The sequence below is a fragment of the Theropithecus gelada genome, chromosome 5, assembly GCF_003255815.1.
Source record: "Theropithecus gelada isolate Dixy chromosome 5, Tgel_1.0, whole genome shotgun sequence".
NCBI classification, from domain to species: Eukaryota; Metazoa; Chordata; class Mammalia; order Primates; family Cercopithecidae; genus Theropithecus; species Theropithecus gelada.
This window is the reverse complement of record NC_037672.1, coordinates 165,559,198-165,583,380: the sequence shown is the minus strand read 5'-3', so window position 1 is coordinate 165,583,380 and position 24,183 is coordinate 165,559,198. Positions and strand designations below refer to the sequence as shown.

The 24,183-nt window shown below is 38.8% G+C and overlaps 1 protein-coding gene across 4 annotated transcripts in view; it reads right to left on the bottom strand.

Moving 5' to 3' along the window:
* The window catches only part of PALLD (palladin, cytoskeletal associated protein), a 436,926-nt gene that overhangs the window by 212,353 nt on the left and 200,390 nt on the right, over nucleotides 1-24,183 (bottom strand). For all 4 annotated transcript variants that reach the window (XM_025384605.1, XM_025384606.1, XM_025384604.1 and 1 more), the window contains 2 exons: nucleotides 6,381-6,500; nucleotides 3,723-4,065 (listed from right to left, as the gene is read on the bottom strand). In XM_025384605.1, the coding sequence (XP_025240390.1) occupies nucleotides 3,723-4,065; nucleotides 6,381-6,500 (463 nt within the window). The remainder of the gene's footprint in view (nucleotides 1-3,722; nucleotides 4,066-6,380; nucleotides 6,501-24,183) is intronic.

Sequence of the window (24,183 nt, the reverse complement as noted above, 5' to 3'; positions counted from 1 at the left end):
AGCATTGTGTTGCTTCTTTCATGCTGTGATCAAAGATAATGAGTGTCAATCACTGAGTTGCAGAGAGAGCGCCATTAATTTTTTCTTGTGCAGCGATTAAGCACACTTCACAGTCCCACAGAAGGTGGTAAGGCGTTGCACAAATCCAGCGTGCGGGACATCTGGGACTCACCGAATGGCCTACATGTAATTATCTTCCACTTATACTTGAGGCAGAGTGTTAGAAACAAAGGCAGATGTAGGAGCTGAGGTGGATGCCTCCACGATACTAAGCCAGGAACCCCCACTTCATGAGAGGTACCACAGACTGGGCCAGGAACCTCCACTTTATGAGTGGTACCACGGACTCGGCTGGAGGTCTGGGATGGCTGTGAGTCTGTTGGTGAGGACTTCTGTTGGACAGTACAGGGTGGGGGCTGGGCCTAGTTACAGAAAAGAGCTCATGACCTTTCTAGGTTTTTGTTTCATTCTTGAATTTGTTTTTCTTTTCCCACAATCAGTATTGGAGCTATTCGAGAGAGAAAAAAAAAATTCAGAGTTTTTTTTTTCCCCCCTGAAAATGATCTTTTTTCCTCCAGACATCTGACACATCAGACACCATTTTCAGATTCATTGCGAGAGTAAATATTCTAGTTCCTATTACTTGTACCCTCCAAATTGTTTCCTATTAGTTTGTTTACAAATGATGAAGATGCACAAAGTGCCATAACGCCGCCACATATAAGCCTTTCCTTTTGTGAAAGAAAATCAAATCATAGACAGATGAAAATAAGATTTGAGCAAACCATAGTTTTTCACTGCTGACCATATGAGGCAAATACAATATCACCTTTTCCCACAATGAATGAAAAGAAAAAAATGAATGTGTAAGAATTTCACTTGGCAGTTACCTATAGTCATTCATGATCAATAACTCAGATGCTATTCTAAATTATTTGTAGATGTCATTCAACAGCATTTCTCTATCAATAATACAACTTTGAGAACACTGAACAAACCTTTTTTAGAAAAGGCTGTGATAGACTGGATTAAGAAAATGTGGCACATATACACCATGGAATACTATGCAGCCATAAAAAAAGATGAGTTCGTGTCCTTTGTAGGGACATGGATGCAGCTGGAAACCATCATTCTCAGCAAACTATTGCAAGAACAGAAAACCAAACACCGCATGTTCTCACTCATAGGTGGGAACTGAACAGTGAGATCACTTGGACTCGGGAAGGGGAACATCACACACCGGGGTCTATTGTCGGGGGCGGGGAGGGATGGCATTGGGGGTTATACCTGATGTAAATGACGAGTTGATGGGTGCTGATGAGTTGATGGGTGCAGCACACCAACATGGCACAAGTATACATATGTAACAAACCTGCACGTTGTGCACTTGTACCCTAGAACTTAAAGTATAATAAAAAAAAAAAGAAGAAGAAAAGGCTCTGATAATACACCATGCCACACCTTTCAGAGGGGTAGGCTGGAAGAAGGGAAGCAGAGAGTGTAAACTTTAATAGCTTTTGTGTTGTTTGAATTGTCACATCAAGCATCCATTGATTTTGTAATAAAACAAAATCCAATAACATATTCTACATCATTAGAAAACTTAAAAATATATATTTAAAAAGCATCATCACATATTATTTTCTCCCTAGTTAAATGGCAGGTAAATCTGCAACACAGAAAAACAAAAATCAAGTGATGCCTGAAGAATATGTTTAAACACATGAAGATTTGAAGAAAAAAAAAACAGTGGGAAAACCTAGTACAAGTAAATGTTGTTTCTAAGCTGTAGGGCTTTGTGTTTAGGTGTTCTACTTTTTCCCTTAAATTTCCTCATGAAGGGAGAATAACCCATTTATTTGGGCCTCACACATTTAAGTCCATTTTTTCTGCATCTTATTTTGTATTGAAAAATCTCACTCATAAGCAAATCCTGATGTTCTTTAAATTTGTGCTTAAGTTGTCATCCTCTTAATGAACATGAAGTTGTTTTGTCTGCATTCTGTAGATACTACCCCCTTGCCATATCCATTAACGTCGCTGCAAAGCAGAACTAAAAGCTCCAGAGTTGTTCAAACTCCTGAGATAAGAAGGGCTGTAGATGCGTCTTAACAGCTCCTCATGTTTGCTCCTCCTGTGATTTACATGCAATTTATGATACCCATTAGAGTAGATAGACTTTACTTAATCAAGACCACAGTCAAGCCCTAGTCATTCAACACATTTGCCCTTTCTCTCCCTGGAGAGCAGGTCCCTTGTTTCATTAAAAGCACTGCAAATACATATTCAAAATGCAAAGATGAAAGAAGTCAGCAGTGGCAATTAATTTTATGGGTTGCTGCTACAAGAGCATAAATCTCTTTTAAGGCCACCATTTTTTAGCTCATTATACCTGTTCAGCCTCTGAATGGAGATGGCGCATAGGTATTAAATGTTCACCAACACCTTTCACGCTATTGTGTACAAGCTTAGTGAGTAGCCCTACTGTCTTAAAAGAGAGCCAGAACATAATGCAAAATTAAGTAGAGGGTAGCAATAGACAGATTTTTGAATCTGCAACACAAGATTGTCCAGAAGTCTAGTTTTATAAAATTGTTTGACCATTTGTTAACTTAAGGTATTCTTTTGACTGCTTTTGTTATTTGATTAGTCTAATGTTCATGAAATCACTCAGTAAACAATAAAGTGATGTACAAAGGTAAGGTGTTAATAATTCAAATATCTTTTAAATTCTAACATTTCTAACAAATGAACTGATCACAGAGAGAAAAGAGGAGGCTGTTCAATGCTAGGGAAATAAGGAATAACTCCTAAAGAAGCCCTTCCTGCCCCAAATCAAAAACATCAGATATGGGTAAATAGAAGGGGCTTTCCTAAGTTCTGGCAAATACATTCTCATGGGAATGTGACCTCATCGAGTACATACACTTTCACTATGACTTTTACATTTCCACTGACCTCTGGCAGGGCAGTAATTCAGGGTCTGTTGTGCTATGATAGAACCGTTTGAGCTAATTTATTTCTGCCTCTCTGACATTGTAATGGCTCCATTCATAACAACTCTCTGCTGTGCGTTGCCAATGGAAACAGCTCATGCAAGTTTTATCATCCTAAGGAAATAATGGACATCAACTGTGAAGATGGTATTCATGGAAATATGCAGTTCCATGGAATTCCAAGCCAAGTAGCCTGTGTTGTGAAAGGCGCTCTTCTTGCCCACAAGCCTGCTTACCTCTGGTTTTATTGCCCTGCCAGGATCTGCACCCTGAATTTCCAGCCTCAGCTTTTAGTCTTTCCCTGCTTGCCGATATCAGACCTCCTTACTGATACTTAATATTTAAAGTAACAAATGTAAAGTACTTACACCCACTTTTGGAAATGCTTTTAATAAAGGGCTCAAAGTAGATCCCCCTTTTCCATGGCCTCCGGGGAGTGGCTACATCCTTAGCTGTATGCTGGAAGCCCACACTGGGCACAGATATTTTCATAGCTGTAACCAAGTCACAGCTTTCAGCAAAGGGCAGATTTCACTAAGCTTTTCACTTCCCTTCTTTATTTTTAGGTATCTTTTCTATTGTTGAAGGATACCGCTTGGCAGCAAAGGTCACATGAGTCAAGGACAACTTGCCACATAGTTGAGTCCTGGCAAAAGTTTTTTCTCACCAGAAAGGAAATGTAACAGGGGTATGGAAATTATTATAAAACCATGCAGAAATACTCACAGTTTTGGTTTGGCAAGCAGAGGTGGTGGCTCCTTAGTGGGTGAAAGCAGGACAGCTGGTGTTGGAAGAGATTTATTACTGTTAGCTTTGCCGTTAATCAGTCCATTTACTCCATGGCTGGGATGGACTCCGTTCGTTTCCCTCTCAGCAGAATTGAATTGCATTTGAAGGGCTGCCCTGCTCAGGCCTAACTCAGGGTGGTTCACCTGCTGCATCTCAGATGGTTTCTTTGAAGCCAATTCCAAGGAACTTGTCTCCAAGATTGGAGGGGGAGGTGGAAAGTGCTGGAAGTGATCATTGTTGGATTCTCCCATTGACTCATAACTACAGTTTTCGGTGTTGGCTGAGGAAGGGGAAAGAGGAAAAACATAAGAAGATGCTACTAGTTCAACAAGTGATTTCACACTGTCAGTCTTCTGAGAATCCCTGTGTTGTGTGAAGTTGTTAAAGAAGAGGTGATTGCGCTGCTCTCATCTGATGCAGAAGCACTGCCAGCTGGAGGGCCTGGTTCTTTCAAGCTTGTTTTGAATGACTGCTACCGTTTCATTTCCTGACTGAGCTCACGTGTGGGGAACCCGGCTACCGAATCCTAACAATTTCAAACAAGAGCTAAAGATAGAACTTGGCAAAAAATAAATAAATAAATAAATAAATAAAAAATGACAACACAAACAGTAGCAACTAATAATGCTTTGTCCTCTCACGTTTTGGTCCATGGGCCCAACTGAAAATCCTAGCTGTCATTACTCAAATTGGCTCAACCTGTAAAGGTTTTATGTGGCTATTCATCTAAACCTAGGGAAGTAAAGCTCAGGGTCCAAGTAAAATTTCATCATCTCATAAAAATATTTTTTTTTCCATATTAGATGATTGCTCCAACTATAACTCAGTACGAAAGAGATTTTTATTTGTTGCCCTCAATAGGCTGAAAGCATCTTGAGATCACGTCTTTTTTAGATTCTGCACCTTGCCCAGAGCCCAGCAGAGCTCCTGGCGTGCACTCGAAAATGCTTATTGAGGTAAACAAAAAGTTCAAAAATAAAATATTTGTTGATTATGTTTGACCTATAGCAGATATACCGCAGAAACAAATGGAAAATATTACACACAAATTTTTGCCTCTCAGACTCATAGAGTCCAGGGTTTTGGCCATATTGTTTAAGCACTGCACTCCTGCTGTGGCCATTTGATGGGACAGTGTTGACGCCAACTCGAAATCAAAACGCTGGGGTCCTCCTTGCTCTGTAACTCCGATCCTGACACTTAGGTTTCTTTCAGCACTTACAGTAGTCTTTCATAGAAACCATTTCCCATGTAAGATGATTCTCCCATTTCTGTTCGTAATTAAGATGAAAAAGCATTTATAATTGCCACTCTAAGGTCCCGAAATAAGTTTTGGTTGTGTCTCTACTGCCACCTAGCATCAAGTTCTTGCTCTTCTGAAGGAATCCAAGTACAATTCAGTTGTTATCTCCAAGTGTGTATCATTCAACGAATGACCCATTTATTGATTCCCTACTATGCACATTATGTGCCAGGCTTGGTCAAAAACATATTTTAAAGATATCTTTAAGATGAATGGCAGAGATGAGGCAATTAAAGTAAGCTAACACTCATTAGTAACTGTAGAAAACAGTCAAATAAAAATAAAAGAAAAAAAAACTTTTTCACATTCCCTTCCCTAGTGGTAAGTTTTTGAGTTTAGAAAATATTCACGTATTTTTGAAAACTGGCTTCAATAATACGTTGCTTTCTTTTTCATATTAGTTATATACTATCCTTGATATACACTATCAATGAAATTTGAGTTCGAAGGCCTTTACAGCTTCTCTGGGTTTATCTTGTATTACATTTTATACAAGAAGGCTTATCTTGTATTACCTTTTCCGAAGTTTCAGTAGTGGATTGGACAATGGCTTATTTGTACAAGTATCTCCAGATCTCATGTGTTGGCACTGCTGAGAAAGTGACTGCACCTCTGATGTAGAGGTGGCTTTCCAATGTGAATATGATTCTAGATTAGCAGGAGGATGTTAGGAAACCAGCTCCATTGTTTCCAAGACCAAGACTGCACAATGTTAAAGAAAGCTCCATGTGTGTTCAGTTGCTACACGATCATTATCTTTTTGTTTATCATCTCTACCTCACTCCCTCTCCTCCCCTCCCCTAAAGCCTTTGTTCCACCATGAAACTTAGATTGTTAGGGTGACTCCTGGAGTGGCCAGCATTCCTGAAGGCTGAGCTGAGCTCTCTTCCTGGGACAGTCCCTTTCTTTTTTCTTTCTTTTTTTTTTTTTTAGACAGAGTCTTACTCTGTCACCCAGGCTGGAGTGCAGTGGGACGATCTCGGCTCACTGCCACCTCCACCTTCTGGGTTCAAGTGGTTCTCCAGCCTCAGCCTCCAGAGTAGCTGGGATTACAGGCACACACCACCATACCTGGCTAATTTTTGTATTTTTAGTAGAGACAGGGTTTCACCACGTTAGCCAGGCTGGTCTCGAACTCTTCACCTCAAATGATCCGCCTGCCTTGGCCTCCCAAAGTGCTGGGATTAGAGGCGTGAGCCACCACACCTGGCCGGGACAGTCCCTTTCTGCTGTGACCAACCACACTGGTGCTGGGGAACAGAACCCAGTTGTCGTTTTTACTCCTCACATACCTGAGGTGACAACCAGCTGGGCAGTGCTGGTTGCTGATCCATAATCATTTCTTGCTGAACATGTAAAGATCCCTGCATCTTCAGGGAAAGTCTCAGCGATAACCAGGGTGCAAATCTCCTCTGGAAGTGAAGAGAACAGAATCATTCATCAGAGTTTAACCATGAAGTCACTTTTTAAGAAGTGAGACCCTCTGCCTTTCCTCAACAAACAAATTAGGTAATGATTATTACGGATTCACTTTACAAAAGTGTTTGTGATAGAATCTCTCTACATTTAAATTAGCAATTCTGCCTAGCAGAAAAAGCTTTGGAGGTAGACCCACTCTTTGTTGGACAAGAGCAGTCTCGGTGTCCTAGTCTATAAAATGGGGATAATACATACCTAATGGGTTACCTGTGAAGATAAAATGAGATGTCTGCAAGTGTGTAACTCTGTACTTTGCATGTAGGAGTTAAGTTCATTGCATGTCAGAGTTCTTTCTGTACATATAGCTACCTCTTATATCTGTCTGCTCAGCTGCAAACTAAGTAGTGGGGAAAATAAAGCTCTTCTGAAATGCTGACCACAGGGGAAAAAAGAACATGACCTGTATATGTTTGACCTGTAGACAACTATTCTGGAACGTACTATTAAATGGCATGGCAGTGTTGCAGGGCATGAAAAGCCCAGACTCAAAACAGCTGCCTGGGCTTGAATGAGGGCCCTGCCACATCTTGCCTTTGTGACTCTGGTCAGTCTCCCTGAACTTCAATGTTCTTCTCTATAAAATGGAGACAATAATAGAAGCTACCTCACAAAGTTTGTATTAGTCATACATGACACATAAAGTTAACTATCACAGGGTTATTGTGAGGGGGATGATGATGATGATGACGACAATAACAACAAGAACTGACAGCTATATAACCCTTACCATACACTAGGTATTGTTACCAGCACTTAACACAGATTAAATCTAATCATCATGTCAATCTTATGAGTTATGTAAGTTTATTATTAGCCCATTTTATAGGTAGAAAATGGAAGCACAATAAGGTTAATTCACTTGCCCAAGTCACACAGCTAATAAATACTAACATAGGGATTCAAACCGAGTTGGGCTCCAGACTCCAAACCCTAACCACCACAATATGTATGACATATTGTGCTTTAAGACATTGCCTGGCATATAGCAAATGCTTCATAGCCAGTGTTAGCTGTTACCATTAAAGGAAGCTATATCTAGAGTATTAATTAGTTTTACTAGTTGAATAATTGCTTAAATTGTACCAGTAAAATAAAGACAATTTTACGGGCAAATGTTAAGAAAAGTGATCGATTTTGGATTCCCACAAAGTTATTCCATCGGTTAGTCACATATTTTGGGGGTAGCATGAGGCCGTGTATTGTAGATTTTTTAGTAATAATGGCTGCAATTACTCCTTCCTTTGTAGACATGCCTCTTTGTAATGTGCCTCTGCAACTCCTTCCATCAAGTGGCAGAGTCTATTTCCCCATCCCTTGAACCTGGGCTGGCCCTGTGAGTTGCTTTAGCCTAGAATGTGGTGAAAGTGATGTTGTTGGCCAATTCTGAGCCTTGAGAGGCCTGACCTGCTTCTGCTCCATCTCTTGGAACCCTGATGGACCCTTAGGTGAACAAGGCTGTGGTAGCTTGTAGGAGGAAGAGACCATATGGAGCAGACATAAGCCCTTCCAAGAGAGACCATCCTAGACTAACTGACTCATTCCTAGTCATCCTGGCAGCTGACCACGGCCGCACTGAGAGAGCCCAGCTGCAGTCAGCCCAGCCTGGCACAGACCACAAAAACCGCCCAGCTGAGGCCAAGCCAAATAGTTCACCCACAGAATTATGGTTGCTGCTTTAAGCAACTAAATTTTGGGATGCTCTGTGTTGCAGCAGCTAACTCATAGAATTTGATAAGAGAAATCTCGTTCACTAACATTCTTCTAAGAGCAAATGTTTCAGATCAAACGTTTCAGACCAAATGTTTCAGACCAAATTAGCAAACCTGTTTCAAAACATTTTATGTTTTAAACCCTGAAATAAAAAAAGTACTAACTGTAGGTAAAAGTGCTATGTTTAAAAAAAAAAATTATCTATTGGAGAGAGCTTTAAATATTTTAATATTTTACCTAGAAATCAAAATAAGTGCAAAAGAAAATAAACAATAAAGTATAAAGTGTAAATGTTTCTCTTGATAATTGAATTCCCTTTATATACCTAATATCCCTTAATAATCTCACTCTTCGAAGGCAAATGCAGTTCGTTGTATTTGATTCTAGAAAAAAATTCATGTTATCTATCATTTCAAAATTTGTCCAGGTATTATCAAACTATATAGTTTTTAATGTCATGTTATTGGGTCAAACATGCATTTTTTTTGTATTACCAGGTAATATGGCCTATAGGCATCATTGAGTTTCATTCCATTTCTTACTCCATTCTTAGGTTTTATCAACCGCCTGGCCGCACCCACCAAAGCCTTTACTTATCCCCATTTCTGATGATGCTGATGGTAGTCTGGTTAACAGACTGCTTGAGATTTTGTTAAAAGCTAAAATGCAAGGATTCTTCTGTGTCAAAATGTTTTGTTCCTTAGGAAAGATCTAAGGACTACGGTGACTATAAGCTTTTGAGAGGTTAGCATTGTAGCGTAGCTCAAGGTCAACTCATTTCTAAGATATATTAATACAGGTTTAAAATTGCGAGAGTTGTAAAAACACACACCTTATTCTTTCAGCATATTATTCAATTTGATGTTTAAATGGGGTGTGAAAAACTTAGTTTATTCTTTATGTTCTATTATTAATTTTATGTTCTACATTGAACCTAAATGATTTCATTGAGGTAAAAGTAAAGGGCAATGACAGTAGGAGAAATACTGCAAAATTCCACTTAAGAGGTATCTAAACTAGTCATACTCTTAGAAGCAGAAAGTTGAATGCTGGTTGCCAAGCATTGGAGGCAAGGAGGAATGGCAGTTGCTGTTCAGTGGGCATAGAATTTCAGTCATGCAAGACGAAAACGTTCTAGACATCTGCTGCACAACATTAAGCATATAGTTAACAATACTGTAGTGTATACTTAAAAATTTAAGAAGGTAGATTTCATGTTATATGCTTCTTTAACCATAATAAAAAAAGGAAAGGGCAATGAAATCTATATTAAGTATTCATCCATTTAAATGCTAATTTAAGGCCAGGAGCAGTGGCTCATGCTTGTAATCCCAGCACTTTGGGAGGCCGAGGCAGGCGGATCACTTGAGGTCAGGAGTTCAAGACTAACCTGGGCAACATGGTGAAACCCCATTTCTACTAAAAATATATATATAAAAAATTAGCCAGGCTTGGTGGCAGGTACCTGTAATCCCAGCTACTTGAGAGGCTGAGGCAGGAGAACTGCTTGAACCCAGGAGGCAGAGGTTGCAGTGAGCCAAGATCGGGCCACTGCACTCCAGCCTGGGCAACAAGAACGAAACTCTGTCTCAAAAGGAAAAAAAACCCAAAAACCAAAAATGCGAATTTAAGTAAAACACTGTGATAGGTATCATAAATGCAAAGACATTAAAATCAGGAAGAAGTTGCTCAAACATTCCACATCTTTCTTGAAGAACAATAAGAACAAATGGTTCCTAATTGCAGCAAGAGGGAAGAAGGTAGGTTACATGAATGGAAAGACTTGTTAAGGAAAGGTAGTGAGATGTCAAGAAAATTTTTTGAGATAAAGTCTGGAATCTTCATCCATGAACAGCTCCTAGAAGCTTTTACAGTCATCTATCTACTTGTTAAGCATTTTTAAGAGTACACTGTCTTAATACTTTATAGCTACAGATATAATTAATGGTTCCTGCTCTTGAGTTGTCTGTAATCTTATTAAGGGGTTGAGACACATCTTTTACATGAATTAGACTTGAATTAGAAAATCATCAGGTCTATTCTAACTCCAAAAGTTTACACCCTTAATGCCCACATGACAATGGGATAGTTTTCTAAGTCCTCCTTCTCTCTTTCCTTCAACATTGTGCAGTCTTAAAAAGGCAGTTAAGTCAGCTGCAAGCAAAAATGTTTGCCAGAAACTATTTGGCAAAATTGTTTTGAAATATAAGGTGGAAGTAGGAAATATAATATAGAATTAAAATTTTTAGGTGATTAAAAATTAAAAGTTTATTTCAGACTTCTGAAGAAATTAAAATTCTAGTTCATTATGCAGTGTTTTAAGAAATTGACCACATATTTGATCTACTGTAATGATCCTATAATCACAAAGACAGGATCTTTTTGGTCTTTTTCTCCTATTTGTCTTGATAGCTTTGCAACCCCTCCTACGGAGTCTGTAAAAACAAAATTGAATGTTTCCTGAATTGTCTTCTTTTTCTTTATTCTTAAGATTTCTACCATTTAAAAATTTTTATTTTTTTGAATAGGTAATACAAATACAATGTACAAATTTTTAAAGGTACAAACAGGTATATGGTTCTCTATCTTTTAAATAATTAAAAATTTTCATGAAGCTTCAATTTTAAAACAGAGACAATATATTTCAGCTTGTATCTATACACTAAAACTTGTTACAAAGAGACAACAGAAATACCCAGTTATATAAAGGGATAGATTATTTCAGGTTATATATATATTTTTCATATCTATATATGAAAAACATATAGATATGAAATATCTCAAAAGTTATAATTAAAAATAATACGTTAAAAATATATACACTTAACCTGAACTAATCTATCCCTTACATAACTGGATATTTCTGTTGTCCAGTTATAGCATAAATGCATAGGCATCATTATATGCATAGGCATCAATATATGAAAAACACCACAAAGTACAGCAATCTCAAGAGAGCTCAATGGCCTGTATTTCAATTACAAGAGACTTCGAGGTTTTTTTTTTTTTTTTGAGAGGAGTTTCACTCTTGTTAAACAGGCAGGAGTGCAATGGCGCAATCTCGGCTCATTGCAACCTCCGCCTCCCAGGTTCAAGCAATTCTCCTGCCTTAGCCTTCTGAGTAGCTGGGATTACAGGCAGGTGCCACCACACCCAGCTAATATTGTGTTTTTAGTAGAGACGGGGTTTCTCCATTTTGGTCATATGGTCTCAAACTCCCGACCTCAGGTGATCCCCCTGCCTCAGAGTCCCAAAGTGCTAGGATTACAGGCGTGAGCCAATGGCGCCTGTCCTGAGACTTTGAGTTCTTAATAACGTCGCTGTTTTGTTTCAAATAAAACAATTTCTTCCCCTTTTTTCCTGAAATGATGGTACCACTCAAGACTTCCTATGCTAGAAGTAGTGGAAAACACTGGGTAATTTTCACAAACACCTGGAATACTTTTTTGGGCACTGTCATGTGGATGCTGGGTTATAATGCAGCAGGTAGTATTATATACTGCAACATTGGATCTCATCAGACTCATGGTGATGGCCGCTGACTTTGATAGCTCATTTCATGTCTCACCACTGAGTAACACAAGTTATGTTTTTAAATTTTATGATCAAATTAGACCTTTAAAGGACAACGTGTTGTGCCCAGTATGATTGTGGACTTATACAGATAACACGTTACAGAATTTTCTAGCGTTCCCAGTGTTGACCCAGGTGGAAAACAAAGCCAGTTGGGTTCAATATTACCGGAATATTTACTTTTGCTTTCTGTAGTGTTGATCAGAGCAAAATGAAAAATTAATCTATTGAAATCCTGAATCCAGGTTATATACTGTGCTTTATAATTTCAATACTGTATCTCTATAAATAATAAGCACGTTAAGACCACATCCCATAAAATAGGCAGCTGTGGTGTCATAGGGAGGGAAGGTGTAAACTCAGGCAGGCTCACCTCTGCTCACCGTAGCATCTCCATCAGGCAAATGTCCCCTCTCACAAGATGCATTGTGGGAACTGGGAAAACACCGTAACTCAATGGTGTAAAGTTATGAGGTATGATCCAGCAATCCCACTTCTGGCTATATTGCCAAAGAATTAAAATCTGCATGTTGAAGAAATATCTACATTCCCATGTTTGTTGAAGCATCATTTACAATAGCCAAGGTATGAAAACAATGGAAGTATTTATCAGTGGATGAATGGATTAAAAAATGTGGCATATATGTACAATGCGATACTATTCAGCCTTAAAAAATCAGGAAATTGGCCAGGCGCGGTGGCTCAAGTCTGTAATCCCAGCACTTTGGGAGGCTGAGATGGGCGGAACCTGAGGTCAGGAGATCGAGACCATCCTGGCGAACACAGTGAAACCCCGTATCTACTAAAAAATATAAAAAACTAGCCGGGTGTGGTGGCGGGCGCCTGTAGTCCCAGCTACTCGGGAGGCTGAGGCAGAAGAATGGCATAAACTCGGGAGGCGGAGCTTGCAGTGAGCTGAGATCCGGCCACTGCACTCCAGCCTGGGCAACAGAGCGAGACTCCGTCTCAAAAAAAAAAAAAAAAAAAAAAAAAAAAAAAAAAATCAGGAAATTCTGTCATTTGAGACAACATAGATTAAGCTAGAGGACATTATGCTAAGTGAAATAAGCCAGGCACAGAGAGACAAATACTGCATGATCTTACTTATGTGTGGAATCTAAAAGAAATGTAAAGTAGAAAGATGGTTAATCAGAGAGGGGTGTGTGGTGGACAGGAGAAGGGGAGACATTGGTCAAAGGGTACAAAATTTCAATTAGTCAGGAGGAATAGGTTCATGGTGACTATAGTTCATAATAATGTATATCTTTTTTTTTTCTTTTTTTGAGACATAGAGTCTCGCTCTGTCACCCAGGTTGTAGCACTACACTGGCGTGATCTTGGCTCACTGTAACCTCCACCTCCCGGTTTCAAGCAATTCTCCTGCCCCAGCCTCCCGAGTAGCTGGGATTATAGGTAAGTGCCACCACACCCAGGTAATTTTTTGTATCTTTAGTAGAGATGGGGTTTCACCATGTTGGTCAGGTTGGTCTCGAACTCCTGACCTCGTGATCTGCCCGCTACGGCCTCCCAAAGTGCTGGGATTACAGGCGTGAGCCACCACACCCAGCCAACAATAATGTACTGTATATCTTAAGATAGCTAACAGAGAGTATTTTAAAGAGAAATGATAAGTATTTGAGGTAATGGATATGTTAATTAGCTTAATCATTCTACAAGTATACATATGTCAAAAGCTTGCATTTTATCCCATAAATACTTAGAATTATTTTCCCATAACATATAATCATGTATCTTCTATGTATTTATGTATTGTGATATTTACCAATTCAAAATGTGACAAAAATAAATATAAAAACATGTCAAAACTACGAAGCAGAATGTATATTTAAACTATTTTGATATTTTTAAATCAGTGATTTCGGTTTAAAACAATGAAGAAAAACTAAAGGATAGAAAAATGAATTGGCAACTCTGAAACAGGCAGGACTCTGCATTACTCTAATTTTATTTCTATCTTACATGTGGCCTTTGGTATACACTCAAGGATGTAGCTATAACATTATTAACATTTGTATTAGATATGCCTTAATTCCTCAATAAGATTGAGTTATTCTGGTTGGGATGGGGAGACACGGCTATTTATAAGATCGGGTGGAGATTCTTGTTAACTTTTTGAATCTTGAGTCTTTCATGGTGGTATTTTCCAAACTTGTTTGATGGGAAGAATCACCTGGAGCACTCACTGATTAAATATATTGATTACACAGAACCCTCCTCTCCCCTAGAGATTCTAATTTAGTGGATCTGGGTTGAGGCCAAGGGTTCTTTTTTTTTTTTAATGCCCTTTCCAGATTATTTTTATCTTCAGAAAAGTATAGAGAACTGTGTCCTAAAAAGATAGGTTTCAAACATTTTTGATTGAAATCCACAGAGAGATACATTTTATGTCTAACCCAGTCACATGTACAGGATAGGTACATATACATACACACACACACACACACACAATGGACATAAAAGTTTCACAAAAGAATATTTAAAGTTATTACACAAGGTGCATGCTACTAGTTTTATTCTACTTTCATAACATGGCGGTTGCCATCCACCTTCATGGGCCGTGAGCAGCAGTTTAAAAATACTGCCCCACAGGACAGTTCCTGGCTCAATAATTATCAACGAGTCCTGAGTGATTGACATATTAAGAAAAGGGTTTCCAGATAAATGTTTGAGAGATGCGGATACATGCAGAGCATATAGCGATGATTTGATTAAAAAGTTCACTGAATAGAAGGAACACAATAAGATAACAGAGACCGCATGAAGTAATCCTGTGTTTTTCGACTGTACTATACACAGTTCTTGGCTTTCCATTTGAAGAGGAAGATAGAAAGTGTGGAAATAATTCAAGCTGGAGCTTCACGTCAGATGAATCATTTGGAAAGTGAGATGTCTCTGGAAAGGTACAAGGGATTGGGAATTTTTAAATTGAATGCATATGGTTACAGAATGAGTTAAAAGTGTGGTTAGCCATAGAAGGGGAAATACAAGATCAGTGCTGTAAGAGATTGATTAGGTGAAATCCCTCATTTCTTCAGGCTCAATATCAATGAATCCTGGGTGTTCAAAGGGATTCTCTCAGGGTCCTGAGTAATTAATGCTAGAGCCAAAATGCTGAAGGTCGGCATCCAGTCTCCCACATGCATGTTCTTTTTTTCTTTCTTTTTGAGATGGAGTTTCACTTGTCGCCCACGCTGGAGTGCAATGGTGCTATCTCGGCTCACTGCAACCTCCGCCTCCCAGGTTCAAGTGATTCTCCTGCCTCAGCCTCCCAAGTAGCTGGAATTACAGGTGCACACCACCATGCCCAGCTAATATATATATATATTTGTATTTTTAGTAGAGACAGGGTTTCACCGTGTTGGTCAGGCTGATCACGAACTCCTGACCTCAGGTGATCTACCCACCTCAGCCTCCCAAAGTGCTGGGATTACAGGCGTGAGCCACCACACCTGGCTGATGCTCTTTTTTGTCTAGAGCACAAAGCCTCTCTAGTTGTTCTGCATTTTTCCTAGTTCAGAACACAAGAAATCTTATGTAAAGTGAGGTAATGAAAGATTTAAGTCAGGCAATGGAGTTTCCCGATGCTGAAAAAACTATAATTAATCTCATTATCCAAATGATTCACGAGAATTATTCATCTGCACAAGGGGAGGACTATATGTCCTCTAAGGTATAAGACACCTTGGAATAGGACATAAGCTGAGTTGAGAGTACACTATAATGTGGACATGCTTAATAGCCCCTTCTTACGAGGTTTGGAGCAGTGGGCTTCAGGCAGTGCTCAGTCACTTCTCCCTTCGCAGATGCTACTCAGAGTGGTGAAGGTTTCTCAGCGTTCAGTAACACCTGGGCACTTCCTGCCTGGACAACCAGGACTTACGTCCCTGGACTAACCTCCCAGGGCTTAGCATTCTCTGGAAAGCACTTCTCTCAACCTTGAATCCTCTACACCTGGAAAGACAGAGGTGCTGGGAACACTGAGAAAAATGTCCTTGCCAGTTCAATGCCTGAGGATGCTTCAACTATAAACATAGACATAATTCTGTGCCTTGAAACCTACATTTAAAAACGCGATACAATTTTATTCAGTAGGGATAATGTAAAGTGGTTTTAGAGCAATGATCTTGATGACTTGTAAAGAATTCCTTCTGATGCTTCTGTGACTTTGTGGTTCTTTTAGTCATGCCATTTTCAGAAAATCCGAGGATAAATATACAGCTGCCCCTTCTAAATCAGAGGGCTCTCTTAATAAGAATGAAATTTTATTATCCTCCCATCCTTCCATGACTTTGAGGATAAAATAAAAAATTTTAACGTGGTCTCTGAAGCCCTGCATAATTAGGTCCCTGCATAGTTAGGCTCCTTCTGTGCCTCGCACATCATCACCTTCTGAGCACTGGGCACATGGGCTCCGGGGCAGCTCCTTGTGAAGCCACACTCTGATAAGTTTCTAAGCCCTGACTCCTCCCAGAGTACTTAGCACTCTCCTACGCAGTCTTATGTTTCCCCACAAACATTACTTTCTCAGAGAATCCTTTTATTAAATTAGACTTCAACAGTTTTGCCACCTAAAAGCAATTTTAGGATGGTAAACTTTTTTTGGAGACATCACAACTGTAATTAAATAATATCTATCACAAATAATATCATCACAACTGTAATTAAATAATATCTATCTATCTGTTGATTGACTCATAAAGGTAGGGTCTTGCTCTGTTGCCCAGGCCTCTAGTGGGAGATTTTAGCAGATAGTAGAAGACAATCACAAAATCAAATAAAGCTGGTGCATTTTTGTTTTATTTTATTTTTAAAATCTTTCTTAGAAACAGGGGTTTCACTGTTGCCCAGGCTGGAGTGAAGTGGCATAATCATAGCTCACTGCAGCCTTGAACTCCTGGGCACAAGCAATCCTCCTGCCTCAGCCTCCTGAGTAGTTGGGACTATGTGCCACCTCAACCTGTTAAATAATTCATTGTGTAATTAGTTTGTTAGTTTCTGGTTCCCTGAAATATAACCTCTGAGTGCAGAAACAACTTTTGTTCATGGCCATATTCTTAGCATCTCACACATGGTAGGCTTCCTATAATTATTTTTAAATAAATGCATGTATGAAATTTAGATGAAGGAAAAAACCACTTCCTTTGTAAAAAGACTATTTTCTAAAGGAATTCTCAGTAAGACCAATTTTCCTACAGGCTTCCTTTGTGTGTTTCAAAGTTGATTGAGTGGAATTCATTGAGTATGATTTTGTAGGAATACTTCCAGGCATAAATAAGGTATATGCCTGTATAAAGTTCACGACACATGGAACATTTAGAAAAATTACAGACTTAAAGAACAAAAATAGAAAAATAAAAAACACTGGGATGTTCTCTTAGTGATCGTCATGCATTGAAATGTCACAGCAATTTTTACTAGATAATTCTTTTAACTAGATAAAATTTTAATACAACGTCCCAAAGGGTGCTTGCTTTTCTTCCCAAGGAAAATTTCATCCGACAGTGACAAGAGGCTCACATTTTATTGAGAGAAAGCAGCATCATAGCTTGTATGGTTCTGACATTATAAAAATGAAGAAAGTCATGAGGAAATGAGATGAGCCAGGTTATAATACTGGATTTTCATCTGGTAGCATCTTACTTGAACAAAGACGTATAAGACATCTGTAAAATAAATTTTAGTAAGGAATGGAAATCAGAAAATGACTGCTTATGTCACATAAAGGGAGTTAGAGACTTACTTATCTGTACTAAAGAAACTGTCTCCAGTATAAGTGGAAAATTTTATAGTTATTAGTAACCTTAATTATGATGCATTTTAATCTAATTTTCCCATGTTTGGATTTCCTACGGTTTTGATTTGAGGGCATTTAATAAATCACTAAATCAGGAAATGTTTTTACTGGTGATAAATTCTGTTCTTTACAGTTACCTAAAAATTACAAAGTCACAGCAATACCTCCCAGAAGGCAACCCTGAATTGTATTCAAGTTCCTGGACCTACTTAACACTTGGTTAAATACAAATAAATACCATTTTGTTTGTGGAAACTCATAAAATGATGAGGCAGCAAGGATAAGATTACTGGGTCCCCTGGGTAATAAGGGGACATTTTCATAAATGGCTTCCTTTGCAACTATGTTTAATTTTGTCCCAAGTAACTAAAAAAGAAATCCAGCTTTTACCTTTCAAACCACATGGTTTGGCTAACACAGTTGGTAAGAAAGAACTCTGAGCTAAAATCAACAAGATGAAATCTGGTGTGGATAAATGCAATGCTTGTATCAATATTTGTATAGGAGGCTGGGCACGGTAGCTCACACCTGTAATCCTAGCACTTTGGGAGGCTGAGGTGGGTGGATCACCTGAGGTCAGGAGTTCAAGATTAGACTGGCCAACATGGCAGAACCCCATCTCTACTAAAAATACAAAGATTAGCCGGGCGTGGTGGCAGATACCTGTAATTCCAGCTACTTGGGAGGCTGAAGCAGGAGAATCGCTTGAACCTGGAAGACAGAAGTTGCACTGAGCCAAGATCGTGCCACTGCACTGCAGCCTGGGCAACAGAGCAAGACTCTCTCAGAAAAAAAAAAAATTGCAAAGGATTTTTAAAAATTGTCAATTGTAGTTAATATCATATATAAAGAAGGATATTTAAAATGTACCATTTAAGGAATAACAGTGAAATGAACCCCTGTGTATCTATGCTCAAGTCTATGAAATAAGACATTTCCAGTGCTTTAGAAATACCTCATAGGCTCTCCCCAATTTTATTTTCCTTCTCCTTTGAGATAATTCCTTTGATTTTCTTTATGTGTTTACCATATCCTTAAAAAATGCATTCTTTAGTTTAAAAAAATTGAGTAGTGAGCACAAATCTTGGTTGACTAAAGAAAAGGTAACCTTGTCACTGTTAGGAAAAAGATCCCAAGAACCATCTTGGACCATCAGCTAGATTCAGTGTCCTTGAAAGTTTCCAAAAGCCCCATGGGGCAGTCAGTGGGTAAGGTCTTGAGTGAGTCCAGGAAATACAAGGCTCACTCAGTGGGGCAGTCTGGTGGAGTCTCATGTGGGCATTCAGCAGGAATACAGTTATTGCTGGAGATGGCATCTCCGTATTTTGTTTCTTTTTTTAAATTAAAAAAAATTGTGGTTACATAGAAAGTATGTATATTTATTGGGTACATGTTTTGATACGGGCATGCAGTATGAAATAATCACATCATGGAGAATGGCTATCTTTCCCCTCAAATATTTATCCTTTTAGTTATTCAGTCCAATTATGCTCCAATTAAACAATCCAATTACATTCGTTTAGTTATGTTTAAATGTACAATTAATTTCTTATTGACTACAGTCACCCTGTTGTGCCATCAAATACTAGGTCTTATTCTTTCTAACTATATTTTTGTACCCATTAACCATCTGCACCCCCCACCCCCACCGCCCCTCAATACCCTTCCCAGCCTCTGGTAACCATCCTTCTACTGTTTTGATTTTTAGATCACACAAATAAGTGAGAACATGGGATGTTTGTCTTTCTGTGTCTGGCTTATTTCACCTAAAATAATGAGCTCCAGTTCCATCCATGTTGTTGCAAATGACAGGATCTCATTCCTTCTTATGACTGAATAGTACTCCATTGAGTATAGGTACCACATTTCCTTTAGCCATGCATCTGTTGATGGATACTTAGGTTGCTTCCAGATCTTAACTATTGTGAATAGTGCTGCAACAAACATGGGAGTGCAGTTATCTATTCGATATACTGACTTCCTTTCTTTTGGGTATATATCCAGCAATGAGATTGCTGGTATTTTCTGTTTTTTACCCATTTATGCCTAGTGTTCCACTATTGAAACGCTAAGCATTTGGGAGTTATTTATATCCTACTGCTCAAGGTCATCACCAAGGTCTGATTGTAAAAATTTAAAAAATTGCAACCTCAGGCATAGATGGTTAATTGAACTCAACATGGCCAACTTCTAGATGTCAGGCCTGAGTCAAAGCAGAATGCTTCTGTGGGGGTAAAATGAGTGTGTCCAGCTGATCCAGGTGACAGTCCATGGAGGGGAGAGCAGGACAGCCCAAGTAGAGATGAGGTTTTTGGGTCAGGCTTACCGCCCTGCTATTCTGTCATCCAAATAAAAGACAGGCAAAGGCAATGAACCTCCTAATGACGAAAGCCTCACTGCATTTGTCTCTCGAGACACGCGGCTCCAATCTGAACTTGCCTTTCATTCCTGACGCACAACTGTCACCCTCCTGGGGGTGCCCTTTGCCTTTTGCTTCGATGTGATCTCCTGCTTCCAGTGCCCCACCTCCACATCTTGCCCTTTCTGGGTGAATTCTCTTGCTGTGGTGGAGCACACTGTCGCGTTCCAGAGGAAAATTCTGGGGACCTTACAAGTCTGAAAATATCTCTGCTAGATTTCCACATGAAGTTTTGCCTAGGGGCAGAATTCCCAGTTGTAGGTAATTTTCTTCACAATTTTGAAGTTCTTGCTTCATTGTCTCTTTGTGTCTAGTCTGACTGCTGAGAAGGCCTACGCTATTTGCATCTTGCTGGTTTGTATATAACCTGATGTTTTCTCCCTGGACACTTGTAAAATGACCTCCTTGTCCCGGAAATTCTGAATTTCATGATGATGCGCTTGGCTTTGGGTTTATTCCATATGTTGTGCAATCAGTGGATTTTTCCATCTGGAAATGGATAACTTTCAGTTGGGGGAACTTTAAAAAAATTATTTCATTGATAATCCTGTCTCTTGCCTCTTCTTCCTTCTCTCCTTCTGGAATCCCAGTTATTCGGCTCTACATCTCTAATTTTGTTGCCTTTTCTCTCTTACATCACTTCTTTGTCATTTTGCTGTACATTGTGGGACATTTGCTCAAGTTTCATTTCGGCTATGAACCTTTTCATTTCAAGAACTCTGTTTCTCAAGTGTCCTCCCTCTCTTTTTTTTTTTTTTTCCTAGCTTTTCATTTTTATTTCTTGGGTGGAATGATTTCCTTATATCCTTTAAGAGATATTTTGTTTGTTTTGTTTTGTTTTACATTTTCCTCTCTTTGCAAATCCATTTTCTCAAAGTTCCCTTTTAGGAAGGTCACTTGTTTTTTTTTTTCTGTATCACTCATGCTAGAGGATTTCTCCAGATGCCTTTTATCTCTGCTTGTCTGACGGGGATGGGAGTTTATTAAGCTCTGAGTACAAGAGAGGAACTTATCCACTTTGGTCTTCCCAATAGCACAATCTAAGTGGCATCTTTATAACAGAAACTCCCAAATCACTATCTTTGGATTTATTTTTTCTCTCGGGATGTTCAAATTGCCCAGAGAAGAATCCTTCAGTCTCTGCTGAGAGAGGTAAAGTTCACAGGCCAGCAGGCTGGAATGTGAATCCTGGAAGAGGACTGGAAATAGGCACATTTTGGCATTTAGAATTCCAAAACCCACTCAATTTTCTTTTTGGTGTGTACTCAAACGTGTCTTGAGTCTTCCTCCTCTCCCTCTAGTGCAGGCTTGTCCAACCCGTGGCCTCTGGGCCACATGTGGCCCAGGACAGCTTTGAATGTGGCCCAACACAAATTCATAAACTTTCTTAAAACATTATGAGATTTCTTTTTAAGTTCATAAGCTATCATTAGTGTCAGTGTATTTTATGTGTGAACCGAGACAATTGTTCTTCCAGTGTGGCCCAGGGAAGCCAAAAGATTGGACACTCTTCCTCTAGAAAGTAAACCAAACTTTCTTGGTTCATGGGACTCTAAGTTTCTCAATACTTTTTAAATGGTGCCCCTAAGCCAAAAGACATAACTAATAGTTATGTTTGTTACACAGTTATTTCCAAAGAACTTAATAAGTATTTATGCCTAAACAATTTAGTATTTAAAACTACATAATAAATTGAAAGAAAAATACTATGATTTTATTCTTAAATAGCCACTATTTCTTACTAATGGCTGTGTGCATCTGCTGGGCACTGTGCCTCCTCTCTTGGAATCAGATTCGATGAGCCAGCCTCATTTCATGTTTCACATGGATTTTCATGAGGTACTTACTTTTTATCACACACTCATCAAAAACTCAGTTTCACAAAGAGATTATGTCATAGAAAAGAATGGAGGGTGATCTAATGTTGAAATTCTGAACTAGTTCAAGCCAGTCATCGTGTCATATCTGTCAAATGTCAAGTTTGAATGTGTTTGCATAAATAAATTTCAAATATATTACAGCATCCCTGTCAGCGTGGTGTGGCACCCCAGGGCAACCTGTCACACTCTTGGTGAACTGTAAGTTTCGTATGGCCTACTTTTGTTCAACCCAGCATCCTAAGCTAGAACACGCATTAAGTTTTTACTGCATACAATCTACTGGGATCTCAAGAAACATCCCTATCTTTGCCCTCCTACAACAGCACCTTAGTACATTTAACTAAGTGTAACTTACTTTATACTGTGAATTGCAGAATCAAGCCCAGACTCTACTGCACAAGATCTAGCATGGGTCACACTGGTCAGCAGAACTTAAAATTGAAAGCAGGAGGCAGTATATTTTTATACGTATAATTCCACAACCAGTAAGACGTGTTTTTGTGTTTTTAATTTTGCACGCTATTAGACAGTGCTATAGAAGTAACTCAACACAGTTTGTGGCTGTTTCCAGACAGCTGAGTGAGTAAGAGACTGAGTATTAACAGCTGTCAAATGAGTCTCCTGTGCCCCCCACCCCCAGACTAGTCTTTGAAGGATTCTATCAGTACAAAGTCAGAATTTCAAAGAAGGTCAGAGAAGGTACTATGACAAACGGATGTTGGTCTTAAGTAAGCTAACTAGCTATTAATTCACAAAACAGTCTGAAAAGATTTGTGATGCAAGCTGACTTCTGTCTAGACAGAGAGGGGAGTGTAAAACACATCAGACAGATACGACGCAGCAGTGACAAGAAAAACCTGTTTCAGTTGCACAGATGCATTTGGAGGCAACCTGCTATTTCCTTCTTTATCTAAATATCTAATTCCTAATGGGGCTATATCTAGGTACTAGAGAATTTCAGTTTTATTTCTGGAGCTTTAAAACATCTTGCCCATGAATAAGGAAGAGAGTAAAGAGAAGAGAAAAAAAAGAAACAAAAAGAATGAGGGAGTGAGATGGAAAAAGAGGAAGAGAGGGAGGGAATGAAGGAGGTGACGGGAGAGAAAGAGACAGAGAGGGGAGAGAGAGTGAGCAAGAGTGTCTCTGTCAGAGGAAAGGAAGAGGGTAGGAAGAGAGAGTAACAAAAACAGAATGCTTAAATGTTTTCCTGAACTTCAAAGGTTATTTATGTGTTAGCATTTGGAAAATATCACTGACCTAGTCCTATAAAATGTATCTCTTGCTTCAGATGTATTGTAGCCATGTCTGTTTTTCTTCCTTCCACTTAACAATGGCTAAGAAAACAGTTTTTAGGGAAGCCAGTTCCTACACACTTCCATACAGTTGAATAGCTCAGAGGTCCATTAGATATAAGCCAATCAGGTCATTTAAAGAAGGTAAACAGTCATATTTATTTTTTGTTTTTTCCTCTGACATAGCAACTTCAAGGTCAATGTAAGGAAAACACTTGGCAACTAGTAAAAGAATCATACCTAGTTTTGACAGGCATGACAAAACATTGTTTAAGCACAAATATGCTATAACATTTGCTTGTTCTGAAGTTCTTACTCATAACCACTCATGTAATTAGTCACTTAAGTAGTCATTCATGTGTTTAAGGGTTTTTGTTTAAAAAATATGATCATGGATTTTATTTAATGCTGCATGCCAACTGCTGATTTCCTGAAGCAGAGCATTTTAACGCTGGAAAAGGGAAAGAAGAAAGTCTCGTAGTGTCATGGTAAAAACAATTGTGGAGAAATCATCGGTCAGGAAAACTCACTGTGTTAGTTTTTAATAGCTCCTGACTATATATACTTGTTTCTGGTGTATTGACAGATTTGCTTGAAATATTTCTCTGCCAGGAGAAATTTTTCAGAAAATGCTATTATTGTAGTTGGAATGAAGGAGTCTGTTTTCTTAAACGCTTTCAGATCTAAGTATGTAAATAAGAAAATTCAGTGAACACACAGAGGAAAAATTTTTCTGCATTGCTAGGACAAGGGATTTAAAAGGAAAGCCTTCCATATCTTGCTCTTTCCTGCATGATTTTGCTACGTTAAAGCAAATGGCATTGAAGAACGTTCTAGAGGTCAGGTGATTCCATGAAGCTGTTTAGGACTAATTTTATTAAATAATTCACGATCAAAACTATATTCTAGAAGCAAAGCAGCAAACCG